Raw genomic sequence first — 13,466 nt, forward strand, 5'->3', positions numbered from 1 at the left:
ACGGTGGGTCAGAGTCACAGACTCAGGGCACAGATCATCTGAGTTTGAATACCAGCTCAGACATCATCCAGCAGTGATTATGGGCTTTAACCTGGTGTGTGTGCTTATGGGGATGTGTGCGTGGGAGGGGTGACATAGCCATGTACAGTGGCCACGAGCTATTATTATTGCTGTGTCTGGTTCTAGTTATTCTTCTTTCGGTTTTATTTCTGTGTTTTCCCTCTGGGAAAGGCAATGACTTGTGGCATTTCCGCCAAATTTATTAGGGCCCTTCTTCCCAGTTTCTTGATAATTTGTCCCACCGTTTGCATACCTCTTGTTTTTCTCTTTAGATTTTTTTTTTTTTTGCGGTACGTGGGCCTCTCACTGTTGTGGCTTCTCCCGTTGCGGAGCACAGGCTCCGGACGCGCAGGCTCAGCGGCCATGGCTCACGGGCGCAGCCGCTCCGCAGCATGTGGGATCTTCCCGGACCAGGGCACGAACCCGTGTCCCCTGCATCGGCAGGCGAACTCTCAACCACTGCGCCACCAGGGAAGCCGTCTCTTTAGATTTTGTACTCCTCACCCCCTGCCCACTGCCAGCAAGGCAAAGGGTTGGTTAAGGTTGTTTTCTGAGACCAGTTCCTGAGTTCTTGTCAGTGCAACAGCAGAAATGAAAGAGACACTAGTTTTTAAGGGTGCATTATTTGAATAAGAACCCCATTGTGAATTGATGGTTTTATTTTCTTCATCTTAAATTTGACTCAGAAGATGCCCCTCAAGTTTCATAGCGACCAACATGGGAAAGCTTGGTGTGGATGAAGTCATCCCAGTAGGTCATTACTTATTGAAATTTTTTACTGAATGTACTACACTGATCTGATTTTTTAAAAAATACTGAGTTCTAAAGTAAAATAGGATCTGACTTCAAATTACTTGATGATTTGCTAATTTTGCTTCACATATATATTTTTTCTGTATTATAAAAGTTCTATTTTGAGAAGAAATTAAAAGCAGTAGTACGCCTTTCTTTGTTTAATTAATGTGCCAGTTTAGGTTATCATTCCAGATTTTAATTACTAGTAATAATGCTACAGAAAACATTCTTGTACCTACATCTGTGTGTCAAACTTCATTTCTTTGCAAGTCATTTATTGCAGTGAATTGGATGTTTTCTGTCACATGATCTGACATCTCAAGATTCTACTTAACAGAATTGCCAGTTCACTCTTGAGAAACACCTCTATTTTGCTCACCCACCAGGAGCATATGAGTGTTCCACTTCCCGTTTCTCAACTCCACTGTGTGTAGATTATCTATGTCAATTTTGATAAAGAAGAAGTATCGTCTTGGTCTTGTTTTAATTTATGCAGAGAAATTTGGACCTGAGATATATTTGGTTAAGAGATATTTGCTTCTCTTTTGTACACAGCCAACTCCATCCACCTCTGTGGCTTATTCTCCTGGTTCCTGGATATGTTCATGTATATTTTGCTACGTTGTCATTTGCCTTTTAATTTTGTTTATAAAGTTTTTGTTGCAAACCTCTTTTCCAGTCTTACAGTTTTATTCTGGAGAGTTTCCTTTCTTCCTTGCATCCTATGCTTTTGTACCTTGAAAGGCCTTTTCTCTCTTGAGAGAGATGCATTAACCTATATTCTTTTCTGTCTGGTTTTACATTTTTTTCATTAATCTCTTTGATCTGTATCAAGTTTATTTTGATTTCTTGGCCCAGAGTCGGAACTTAGTTTTACTTTTTGCCAAATGGGTATTTAATTAACTAGGACTACATTTTCCTTTCCCTAATGATTTGATGGCCACTTTTCAATTGGGTATTAAAATGCAGTCCATATGAGGGTCTGCATTTTAGATTTCTCTTTGATTCCTATGGATGTGTTGTTTTGTTCCAGTGCCAGCACCACATCACAGTTGTACTGTACTGAAGGGTCACAGTCAATACTTTTTATTTTGCAAAAATTGGGGCTTTGCTTCGCACTGGAGTACCTACTCTGAGCACCAGATGGCGCTCGATCATTGGTGTGCTTGTGTGGGAGCAACGAATACACATCTGGTCAGCTTATTCAGAAACATGCTCATTCATTAGCAAACTTGAAACTTTAAAGATGCAAACACCCATCCTGAAACCCAGGTAGCAGTTGGATTTCCTCCACTTGGTGGGTTTTGGTAGCCTGCCAAGGTCCCGCAACAGGGATGGGGAGCCGAGTTTACACCCCTGTGTACTTCTGATCACCTCATCAAGAATAGGGGTGCAGGCATCTCTTCTTAGTGACCACTTCAACAAAAGCCAGTTTGTTCAGTTACTCACCAAATGGCCCATTTACTGAATCCATCAGTATATTGACAATGTTTTTCATTCATCTATTTAGAAAATTAAGTGTATAACATTATTGGATGAGAACTTTTAAAAACAACTTTGGGGCTTCCCTGGTGGCGCAGTGGTTGAGAGTCCGCCTGCCCATGCAGGGGACGCGGATTCGTGCCCCGGTCCGGGAGGATCCCACGTGCCGCAGAGCAGCTGGGCCCATGAGCCATGGCCGCTGAGCCTGCGCGTCCGGAGCCTGTGCTCCGCAACGGGAGAGGCCACAACAGTGAGAGGCCTGTGTACCCCCCAAACAAACAAACAAACAAAACAAACAAACAAAAAAACAACTTTGGAAGGTCTCTGGGTCATATTAGTTAATCGGCCCTGAAGACAAAGCCAGAACAGCATCTTAAATAATATTTAATTTGTCTCAGGCCAAAGAAAATGATAGAAAGGAATGGACATGGCCTGGCTTAAGTTGAAGATCCCACAAAGGGGATGACTAAAGACAGAAAAAGAATATTAGGGGGAACAGAGGTGGTGAGCAGGCAGAGAGTAGGGCAGGTAGGGAAGTCTTGGGGTGGGGTGGGTGGGGTGAAGGAAGTTTTGGGGGGAGCATGGTACAGGGGGAGAATCTGAAGGCCCCATGAGGACCTCACTCTCCACAGCTCTCTTAATTCCCCTTGTTTATTCTATACAAACTTTAAAATAGTCAAAATAAACAGTTTTGGTAAAACTTTATAAATAGTTAAAATAAGCAAGTTTTGGTAAAATTGGTAAATTCAGATCCTCAATCTCACTGTAAGTTGGCCACTGGATGATCTTTCAAAAAAATGGATTTCGGGCTTCCCTTGTGGCGCAGTGGTTGAGAGTCCGCCTGCCGATGCAGGGGACACGGGTTCGTGCCCCGGTCTAGGAGGATCCCACATGCCGTGGAGCAGCTGGGCCTGTGAGCCATGGCTGCTGAGCCTGCGCGTCCGGAGCCTGTGCTCCACAATGGGAGAGGCCACAACAGTGAGAGGCCCGCGTACTGCAAAAAAAAAAAAAAAAAAAAAAAGGATTTTGGTGAATTTGGTACACTACATCACAGGGTCCAGCCACGGGCAAGCCTTGTCCAAGGTGCCGCTGAACTGTTGTCCATGGTGGGCTCCCCAAGAGGAGGGGAGTCAATCTCACTGGGAGAAAAGTTCAGGAGTGGTTCAACCAGGGTGTGCTAAGTGACAGAAGGTGGCCAGCAAGGCCTTTAGATGGTCTGGGAGGAAACTGTTCTTCTGAGGCTGGTACCAAAAAAACAGAAGCATGTAGCCACCATGTGCAGGAGAAGGGGAATGTGCATGTTCCCTTCATTTAATTGTAGTGGATAAAGCCTGGCTTGGAATTCTGCTAGACTTGAATCTCCTGCTCTCTTAAGTAAAGTAGACTGTGCTCTATAAAGGGAAAGTTGTTTCTCCTGTCCCATTGGACTGAGGAAAAATGCCCTTGAGTTTCCATAAGGCCCATTATGGTTTCTGAAGGGGTCTGTTAAGAAAGCTGCAATTGGACATGGCTTGCTCTGGAAATCTCAGTGTAACTGCTAGAGGGCAGCAGCAGCTGTTGAAAAATCATCACTCGCTTGTTTTCTGAAATCACGTCTGGCTCTTATTTAGCCACCCTTGGAGAAAGTCAGAACTTATGGATCCCATATGAAAACAACTCAGATTTACTTCTTTTTCTGGCAAGAAGAAACATTCCAAATAGGTATATATATTGCAAAGAGTCTGAAGATATGTGTATAAATATAATGAATCTTATTACTCTTAAGCCAGAGGATAGGAAAAAAGTCAAATTTATGCTTTTCATATGTGTTCAAATACTTTTTATGCAGAATGAATTCATCTATGTGTATCTCAGTTTCCCTAAAGACTTAGTAAATAATTATTGACTTGAAACTGAACTCTTAATATCCCCTGAGAAAAGTTCTCAGGTATTACAAAATGTGAACTTTGTGTAAAATTATGGAGATCATTTCCTTTCATAAACAAACAACAACTCCGAGAAATGCATTTAATTAGGAAACTTTTCTAGCTTAAGACCACGTTTCTTTTGGAGACGCTATATGGCTGAAGTTTTTAACTTGGCGAATGAGCTTTGCTGGTGACAAATAACTAGGTTTTGTCTACAAATACAACTTTCGCATTCAATGCATTGGATTTTTAGTTTAAATTAGGAATGCTAGTTTTAAAAACCTATATGATATAGTACATAAACTATATGATATAATGCATATGTGTGTGTGTGTGTATATATATATATGTATACATATATATATATATATATACACACACACACACACAAATAGATACATAAATGGCCATTAAACTGATTTATAGAAATATACTTACGGGCATGGAAGGGGACAGATGTGTTATTGACTGAAGAAGGCAGGTAAAAGAATACAATATGGGGTCTGATTCCTTTTTGTGGAAAGTGTGTATGTGTAAAGTCTCGGTGCATACCAAGATAGTAAGCTTTTCTAGATGGTGGTAATTTTCTATCTTTCTTTCTTTCTTTCTTTCTTTCTTTCTTTCTTTCTTTCTTTCTTTCTTTCTTTCTTTCTTTCTTTCTTTTTTTTTTTAATTAATCTTGACTTTCTGCTTTTTCTACTACCATGGCCATGAGCTGTTATACTAGAAAAAGCAAAGAGAAGGTGTTGGTAATTGGAGTTTCATTACAGATGTATCTTATTTGCATATTGGGCTAGTTCTTGAGCCAGTCCATGTGATTTTATCTGTTCTATTCAACCACTTCACCTGTTAATACTGCCCATCTTTTCCATAACACGCTCAATCCGGTAATAGCCCCTTGGGTTGATAAATCGAATGCCAAGAGAACAGAATCTTCAAATATGATGGTTCTTGATGACTCTCTCCTGATGATAAACTTGAGTTATGTGTCCTTCTTATTGAGCTGCCTGTTATTTTCATAAGATTATACCTGCAAAGTTCTCTGAAATCCTAATGAATCCCCTTAGGACTGTAGGTGGGGCAGTAGCTAGTACTCATGAATACTTAGTGACTTTCAGATTTTAAACGGCCCATTCCTTCCAAGACAGCTCAGATTGTTTCATGAAATTTTCCCAAACCACATGGGATCCCTGTGAGAAGTATATAACATAAGGAATTTTCTGTTCGACTTTTGAAGACAGAAGGGGTTATAAACATCACACCTTTAGAAGGGACATATAGAGACAAATTATCAGTGCATGTTACTTGGACAGCTAAAATAATGTAAATGAATATTTAATTAGTACTGCATACATTGTTACACACTCTCCCCTTTTAAATTAATTGAGTGGTAATACTATAAATAGAAGCACATACTATGTAAATGTTTGGAGCCTCTTGTTACCGAAGTATAGTGGTTCATTCAGTTCTCAAGATAATTCTACAAAGCTGGCATTTTTCCATCTACAGGTGAAGATGGTAAGGCTTGAGGAAATTACGATGCCTAAGGTTATACAGTTACTGAAAGGAAGGTCTGGGAGTTTAATCCACCATGCCCATCTTACTTCAAAGTTTATTCATTTATCATATCTTCATATAATCCACCTACCATGCATATCAGGCAACTCTGGGCATGCATCTCACCTTCCAGAGCTTTGATTTGGAGGAGTTTAATATTACGTTCATAGGTGCCCAAGTAAAATGTTTTCTATATTTAAATAATTTTATGAAATACAGAGTAGAAAAGTTTTAGGCTGTTTTTATTATTGCTCGTTTGTCATTAATACAGTTCTTAGCAGTGTTTAATATTTTACTCTACATAGGGAAGTTCCAAGTAAGGAAAGAGTAAACAGCTTCTCCCAGTGGTTTTGATGACATAACCCTTTCAGTCCATGGAGCACCTCGAGGAATGAGTGTTCCATGGATCATGCTTTGTGAAACCCTGGATCGGTGCTTCTTATAATTTGGGTATAGCTATCTCCTCAACTCCCCGGTGCTGTGTTATCTCAACTACCAGGTTTCTTCGCTTTAGCCTTTTTCTTCTTCCTTCTAAATTATAAGCTGCTGCCAGATGTATATTTCTGAAGCGTGGCTCTGATCACTTTACTCTCCTACTCATAAGTAAACCTGAATTTCCTTCCCTCTCACACTAAAATAATTCCAGATGGACCAAAGAGTTAAGTGTAAAAAACGAAAAGCTGCAAAATCAGTGGAAAGAAACATGGCTGAACTAACTGAAAATCCTTTAGTGAGAAAAATTCTTCTAAGCAGAATGTTAAACGACAGTGCCATAAATAAAACTGGTAAATTTGCCTAAATAAAAATGGAAATAACTTATTGCAAGAAGTAAGGTAAGTCTAAACAAAGTATGACAAGATTTACAGCCAATGGCTGCTTTCCATAATTAAGGGCTCATTCAAATCCATAAGCAAAAGACAAAACCTCGAGCCCATAGAAAAATGGGTGAATTATATCAGTGAGAATTTCCGTGACAAAGAAAGACAAATGTAGGTCACTAAAATATGAAAACTCCTAAGCTTTACTCTAAATGTTAATGATAGAGAAAAATGGAGATACTATTTTTTTTACCTGCCGTTTTTTCAAAGTAAAGGTTTATGACATCAGATATTGGTGAGCATGTGAAGAAAAAAATACAAAACGTATATTCTTGGTGGAAGTGTAAATTTTGACAGACTTTGGAAGAACAATTTGACAATGGCTGTCAGAACCAGAAAAGACACATTCATTTGCCCTTGCAGTTTTCTTTTTTAAATAAATTTATTTATTTTATTTATTTATTTTTGGCTGTATTGGGTCTCCGCCCCTGTGTGGGCCCTCTCCAGCCACGGCGAGGTGGGCCCTCTCCAGCCACGGCGAGAGGGGGCCAACCCCCACCACGGTACGCGGGCCTCTCATCGCGGTGGCCTCTCTCGCTGCGGAGCACAGGCTCCAGGGGCATGGGCTTCAGCAGCTGTGGCTCGCGGGCTCTAGAGAGCAGTCTCAGCAGCCATGGCACACGGGTCCAGCCACTCCGCGGCATGTGGAATCTCCCCTGACCAGCGCCTGAACTCATGTCCCCTGCACTGGCAGGCGGACCCCCAACCACTGCGCCACCAGGGAAGCCCTGCTATTCTTTTTGAATATATATAATCACATATGAACTCAGAGATAGTCATACAAAGATGCTTGTTGTAGTATTGTTTGTGCTAGTAAAAAAAAAAAAAAATTGGAAGTGATGTAAATGTTTATTATTTGGTAACTAGTTACATAAATTAAGATACAAGAACACAATGAAAATGTATGCAGTTGATAAAAGGAAAAAAAAAACTGGTGAATCTGTATTGCTGATGTGAACAGAGCTTCAAGGTACTTTAGTTGTGAAAGCACAGAGTCCAGTGCATTTATTATGATTACATTCGAGTTAAGAACAATTCTTGTATTTTTTCCTGTAAGACACTCAAGAAACTGGTGCATATGAGGAATGGGAATGAGGAAAGATTAAGAGGGTGGAGAGTTTTCATTTCATACCTTTCAGAATCATGAGCATGTATTACACTTGTTAAAAAAATTAAAAAAAGAGAACAAGAAAACCAAAACTATATTTCTTACAGAACAAAAACTTAATTCCTTATTTTGTGACTTTTAAGGCACTTCAGTCTGACTCAAAACCGGGGTTTTTAACTTTCTCATTATACATTTTATCCCCTTAATTTCTGGATGAATTGAAATGCTTGCTTGGCACCGCACAGATCTAGTCATTTTGGCCTCTTTCCCCTTTCAGTGCCGGTTCCTCCAGCCCACATGGCCTCAGTCCTTTTCTGCTTGGCCAGATCCGCCCATGTTTCAATTCCCATCTCCTTTATTTCAGCCTCCACGGATACCCCAGCTGGAGCTAACCTTTCCCGCCTGTGAACTAGCATACCCCCCAAGTTCTATTCTATTTTGACACTTACCTCTTGGACCTTGGGTTATATATACCATCTGCCTGCTGCCCGCCAGGTACAGAAGAAAAGGCTCTGGGGTGGATCTTCCTTTGCCGTCCCCCTTAGTACTCAGTAACACTGAGCCATGCTCTGAGGCAACCTGTGTTTGTGGCATGTGAGTGATGTTAGCAGGCCTGACAGGTACAGGGTCAAGGGAGGCATGACCATCCATAGCATCTGTGCAGAAATAAGGACTGTCCCGCGTTGTCGGGAGTGTGAACTGGCACAGCATTTCTGGAGGACCAGTGCGTGGCTGTCAGTCTGTCTCAGCACACCCAGAACCACAGTACCTTTTGCACGGGAGCAGGAAGCTCCGGCTCTGGATGTGTGATGGCTACATATTCTAAATTTGAGGCTCCGTGACTCTGTTGAGTCCACATGGCAGGACGGGTGGCGACCCCAGGAGAGAGGCACCGTCTCTGGCCTCCTAGTTTCATTCTCCTCCCAAAGTTCCACACTACCTCTTTTTTTTTTTTTGTGGTACGCGGGCCTCTCACTGTTGTGGCCTCTCCCGTTGTGGAGCACAGGCTCCGGACGCGCAGGCTCAGTGGCCATGGCTCACGGGCCCAGCTGCTCCGCGGCATGTGGGATCTTCCCGGACCGGGGCACGAACCCGTGTCCCCTGCATCCGCAGGCGGACTCTCAACCACTGCGCCACCAGGGAAGCCCCACACTACCTCTTTATTCCAAGGAGCCTCATTGTTTATGAAGCGCCCTGTGAAAAAAAGGTTAAAGTCCACCCATTCAGGTGTCATCTCATCATTTGTATAATCTGGGCATTGCATTCCTGAGCCGCGACCCCTTTTCAGAACCTGCCTAGTTAAGATGTCACTTGCCTGACAGTGAGGCACTTAGGCTCAGAGAGAAAAAATCACTACGTGCCCCCTGCCCCCCCTTCTCAAATTTTCCCTAACAATTAACGCTGTACTCACTTGACACCCTGGTTCCTTGTTTGGCTTTGTAAACCCCGGTCCCTTTTTCTATTAATTCCAGACATTAATATTTTCTTTCACGCAACTGCTGCCATTCACCCGTGAAACAGTTTGAACATTATGTAGCTGTCAAGATGCCTGGGGATTACCCAGTATGCTTTGCCTGTGAGAAAGTGACACCACCGAGGCCCGGTTTTGAGATGTTTATTTTGAGAGCACGCTGACAAGCATGAAGGCCTGATCCCAGAGTGGCAATTTCATTTAATTAAAGGCCTCTTTTTATTAGAGTTTTCCCCCCACTTTTTTTTTTTTTATCTATATATATCAGAATGACTGTTAAAATCTGACTTGCCGCAGGTGTTCTCTTGTACTCTCAAAGAGGGGGGTGTGGACAGATTACTGACTCACTAGTGACTATTCCACTGAATGGCTGGGAATGCCTTCATTTTTACTATCCTGCTCAGAATTGCTGCTTAAGCGTGTGCGAGTACGTGTGTGTCCAGGTTTAAAGTAAAGACTGCTGGGTTTCTGCCCCTTTGTTGCCAAACTTACAACGTGAGTGTCGAATATGTATATGTGTATATTTGTAACTTGATTTCTTTGTTTTAAAGTTAGCAGCCTTGCCATGCTGGAATGGCTGAATTATCCAAATGATACCTTGGTTATTCTGTTAAGACTTTTAGCCAATGTGTATTATCTTGCCCCCAAGGGATGTGACTCTCAGTTAGAATAGTTAGTATAAGAATTGCATTCATGTTCAGGAGTTTTCCGTCCTGCAGAAACCTCAGAAAGAGCTGAAAAAAAAAATGATTGAAATAATTCATGGTGGGTATTAACGAGTTGGAAGTGTTTGTGACAGAGTAGCCTAATTAATTTTTGATGTAATATTCTTAGACTACATTGGCTTGACTTTAATATCAAGAACTCATGTCAGTAAATCTGTGGAGGTCTCTGTTGGGCATTGTCCAAGGCACCTGGAATGTGTCAGTGAACAAAACAGACTGTTGGTCTTTGAGCACTTATTCAGAGTCTGGTTCACGATGAATTATACCAGCATACCTCCCCCAATTAGATTTTTTTCCTTTCTTTGTAGCGTTATCGGCTAGCCTTCATTCATGCCCTCGTGGATTATTCATTTATTTGTGCCTCTTTTATTCATCCTTCACTAGGTAGTAATGTGCAAGCATGTCCCAGTCTCTGTTCTGTGTCCCGAGTATGATGGAACACTTGCACAACACATTAAGCCTGGTATTATGTTTGTGGGCATGTTTTTTTCCTCAACTGATCTGAAAAATGGGGGGAAGGGTCCATCATCGGCCCTTCTTTCTGCTTTGGACATAGTGGCTATAGCGGGACATTATTCTTTCCTTTTCAAAGCTTCCCGGGAAGAGGCAGCAGGTCAAGGGTGTTGGCCCGAGACCAGCGGGTCGGAGGGCCTTGTTGAGGGGCGTTCAGCTCTCCAGGGGGAGACAATGTTCTCTGCTTTACCGCAGGTGCGGAGGGTGGGGCGAAGAATGGCAACTTTGTCAGTTTAATCTCTACACCCCTGGTTCTGGGGTCCGGGTCCCCGGGCTTCTGAGTCGGTGGTTCCAGGGATTGATTGATTTATTATGATTATATTATAAAGTACAGGGTTCTGTTGAGTCAGCCATCTGGCCAAATGTTTGAAAATGGTTTCTTTCCATTTTCACTGACTCACTGCCATTCTTAGGAGGAGTGGGCTTCTCCCCAGGACTCCTGAGATGCTTGGCTGGTGCTGGTGGATTTTATTTCTTGAATTTTTTGTGGGTAGGAGAGTGATGACATACCCACGATGAAACCAAACAGAGAAAGCTCAAGGAGCCCATTTATATTCTACCAGGAAAGGCAAAGAAGAATCAGTCATTTACCCCAGATTGTTTCACTTCTCTCCCCTCTCCACCTCTGGGGCCTTCAGTCTCTGTGCAGGGAGACATTTGTTCTGGGTGTGCTCAGTGAAGTGCTTTGAGCCTGGAGAGCGTGGAAAGAATCTTTATTTAATGGAGATCCTAGGCTTTTTATGTATATTTTAAAAACCTGTCTTGCTCTCTTTTTCATTTAAAGGCACGAGTGATCCCTATGTGAAATTTAAGCTGAATGGGAAGACTCTGTACAAAAGTAAAGTCATATATAAGAACTTGAACCCAGTTTGGGACGAAGTAGTCTTATTGCCAATACAAAGCCTTGATCAAAAGCTGCGTGTGAAGGTAATCCCAGATGACTTTCAAATCTGCTCTTTTATTAAAAACATTTATTTCTCAGCCATCTTCGCCCTCTTAAAAGTCAACTTCCCCAAATTCATTCTTGTATCATTCCTAAGCACTGGCTTAAAAATATAAGTATGGAAGGGATTCTTTATACCCTTGGTCAAACTGTATGTTACTCTCAGATCTAGCAGAGTGAAAATAATATCTCCATTGATTGTATTTAAACTTACTGAATGTGGAAGAAATATTACTGCCAGTGCAGTGGTGACAAGTACTAAAGCCTTTCTCAGAGAGCTTTAAGCTACCGGTTGTAAGCATCAATTGCTCTAACATCTGGGTTAAAACTGCATGAGTTGAGTGCAGGATGGGATTGCTATAGAATATTTAGCAAATTTCTATTTAATTGGCAGATTTGCTCACTGCGGAAAATACTAAATTTTAATGAGAGACCATTTAAACTACAGAGAGTGGTCCATTGTGCATAGTATCTTAACGCATATGAATACTGCCTTAAAAGTATTTTCTGTTATTTTGGCCATAGTAAGCAAAATGCACAGGTTTGAATAATTTTGTTCTCCCCATCAGCTTGGTTAAATTCTTCTTTATACTGTGCAAATTATTTTTAGATCTAGAAGACTGAATTCAAAATTCCCAGCCTATTGCATTTATCCATACTTTGATATACTCAGTTGGTTTGCCACATTAATGTGTGTTACTGGTCCCCTTCTTCTTTGTAGGTGTATGATCGAGATTTAACTACATCTGATTTCATGGGTTCTGCATTTGTCGTTCTGAGTGATCTTGAGCTTAACAGGTATTGTAATTTTACCATCTAGTTGTTATTAGTGAATTTTAGAGGGAACTCAAGATAATCAAATGACAAAATCAGAATAAATGAAAGAGTGCTTTAAAATGTGAGTTTTTCTATAATTTTCGCTTTTTAGCTCCCAAATATATATTGGTCAGATATTACATCTTCTGTAACATAACCTAAAAGGTGTATTGAATTTTGTACTTTCGTGTTCATTAACCTACTTACCTTAAAATTAAAACAAGTATTTACATTTTCTTTGGGCAGTAGGGGAGAAGAATCAGTTGACCAACTGTTGAATTAGGCAATGCCAAACAGTTTCTCTACCCCTGAAGATGGTTGGTTTATTTTCACTGAATCTGGTGCTTTTTTTAACTTGTGTCTCACCCCTGTTCAGGGGTAGGAGATTTTTTATCATAAGCTCCTGATGTATTCTAAGGCTATAAAGTACTACCAATAAGTGCTACCATCACTTGTTGCTTTTTGCTTATAGGACGACTGAACATATTTTAAAATTGGAAGATCCAAACAGTTTAGAAGATGACATGGGAGTGATTGTATTAAATTTGAGCCTAGTAGTAAAACAGTGTGATTTCAAGAGACACGTGAGTGTGACCCTTTTGTTCTTTTTAAAATTCTCCATTGCAACTTTTCTTTGATAATTGGGTTGCCAGATGGCTGACATTTTTGTATTTATTTGGGTAGGGGGAAAAACTGTATAGAGACTTAAAGTACCTATCTGTGATAATGTACACCCTTTCTTTTGGAAACCTGGAAAGAAATCCAGTAAGGAATGATCTCTATTTTGGCTAGGGATGTAAACATTACTAATATTGTAGCAATAATACTATTGCTGTTATTAAGTGTTTTTGCTGCTTGTGGTTTGCTTGTCACAGATCATACAAAATATGCTTTTTCTAAAGGTTAAGGTTTCCATTTACTGTTTTCTTAGGTACTAGATGACTTAGGCATTATTTAGTTATGAAAAGCTGTTCCCAGGGTTTAGTCATTGTGTTGTACATTACTAAGGTAATCAAGTATACATTTGCGGCATTTCCGTTTCATCTTCCTTTTTCTTTTAGCTACCAAATTTTCTATTGAGAGTTCTTCTGGGAAGACACACATTTAATATTGTCTAGTCTGTTACACGGTAATTTCTAGTTAATGCATTACCTATTAAAGATGTCTGTAACATCAAAAAGCATTGGATTTTGTGACAGTATGATGGGGAC

At 40.9% G+C, this 13,466-nt stretch overlaps 1 protein-coding gene across 1 annotated transcript in view; it reads left to right on the forward strand.

The window, feature by feature from the left end:
• MCTP2 (multiple C2 and transmembrane domain containing 2) overlaps positions 1 to 13,466 on the forward strand; it is a 251,663-nt gene that overhangs the window by 92,460 nt on the left and 145,737 nt on the right. The window contains exons 5-7 of the mRNA XM_060003640.1: positions 11,281 to 11,423; positions 12,161 to 12,237; positions 12,728 to 12,839. Of these exons, the coding sequence (XP_059859623.1) occupies positions 11,281 to 11,423; positions 12,161 to 12,237; positions 12,728 to 12,839 (332 nt within the window). The remainder of the gene's footprint in view (positions 1 to 11,280; positions 11,424 to 12,160; positions 12,238 to 12,727; positions 12,840 to 13,466) is intronic.

This window comes from Delphinus delphis, chromosome 2 (assembly GCF_949987515.2).
Source record: "Delphinus delphis chromosome 2, mDelDel1.2, whole genome shotgun sequence".
Lineage (NCBI taxonomy): Eukaryota > Metazoa > Chordata > Mammalia > Artiodactyla > Delphinidae > Delphinus > Delphinus delphis.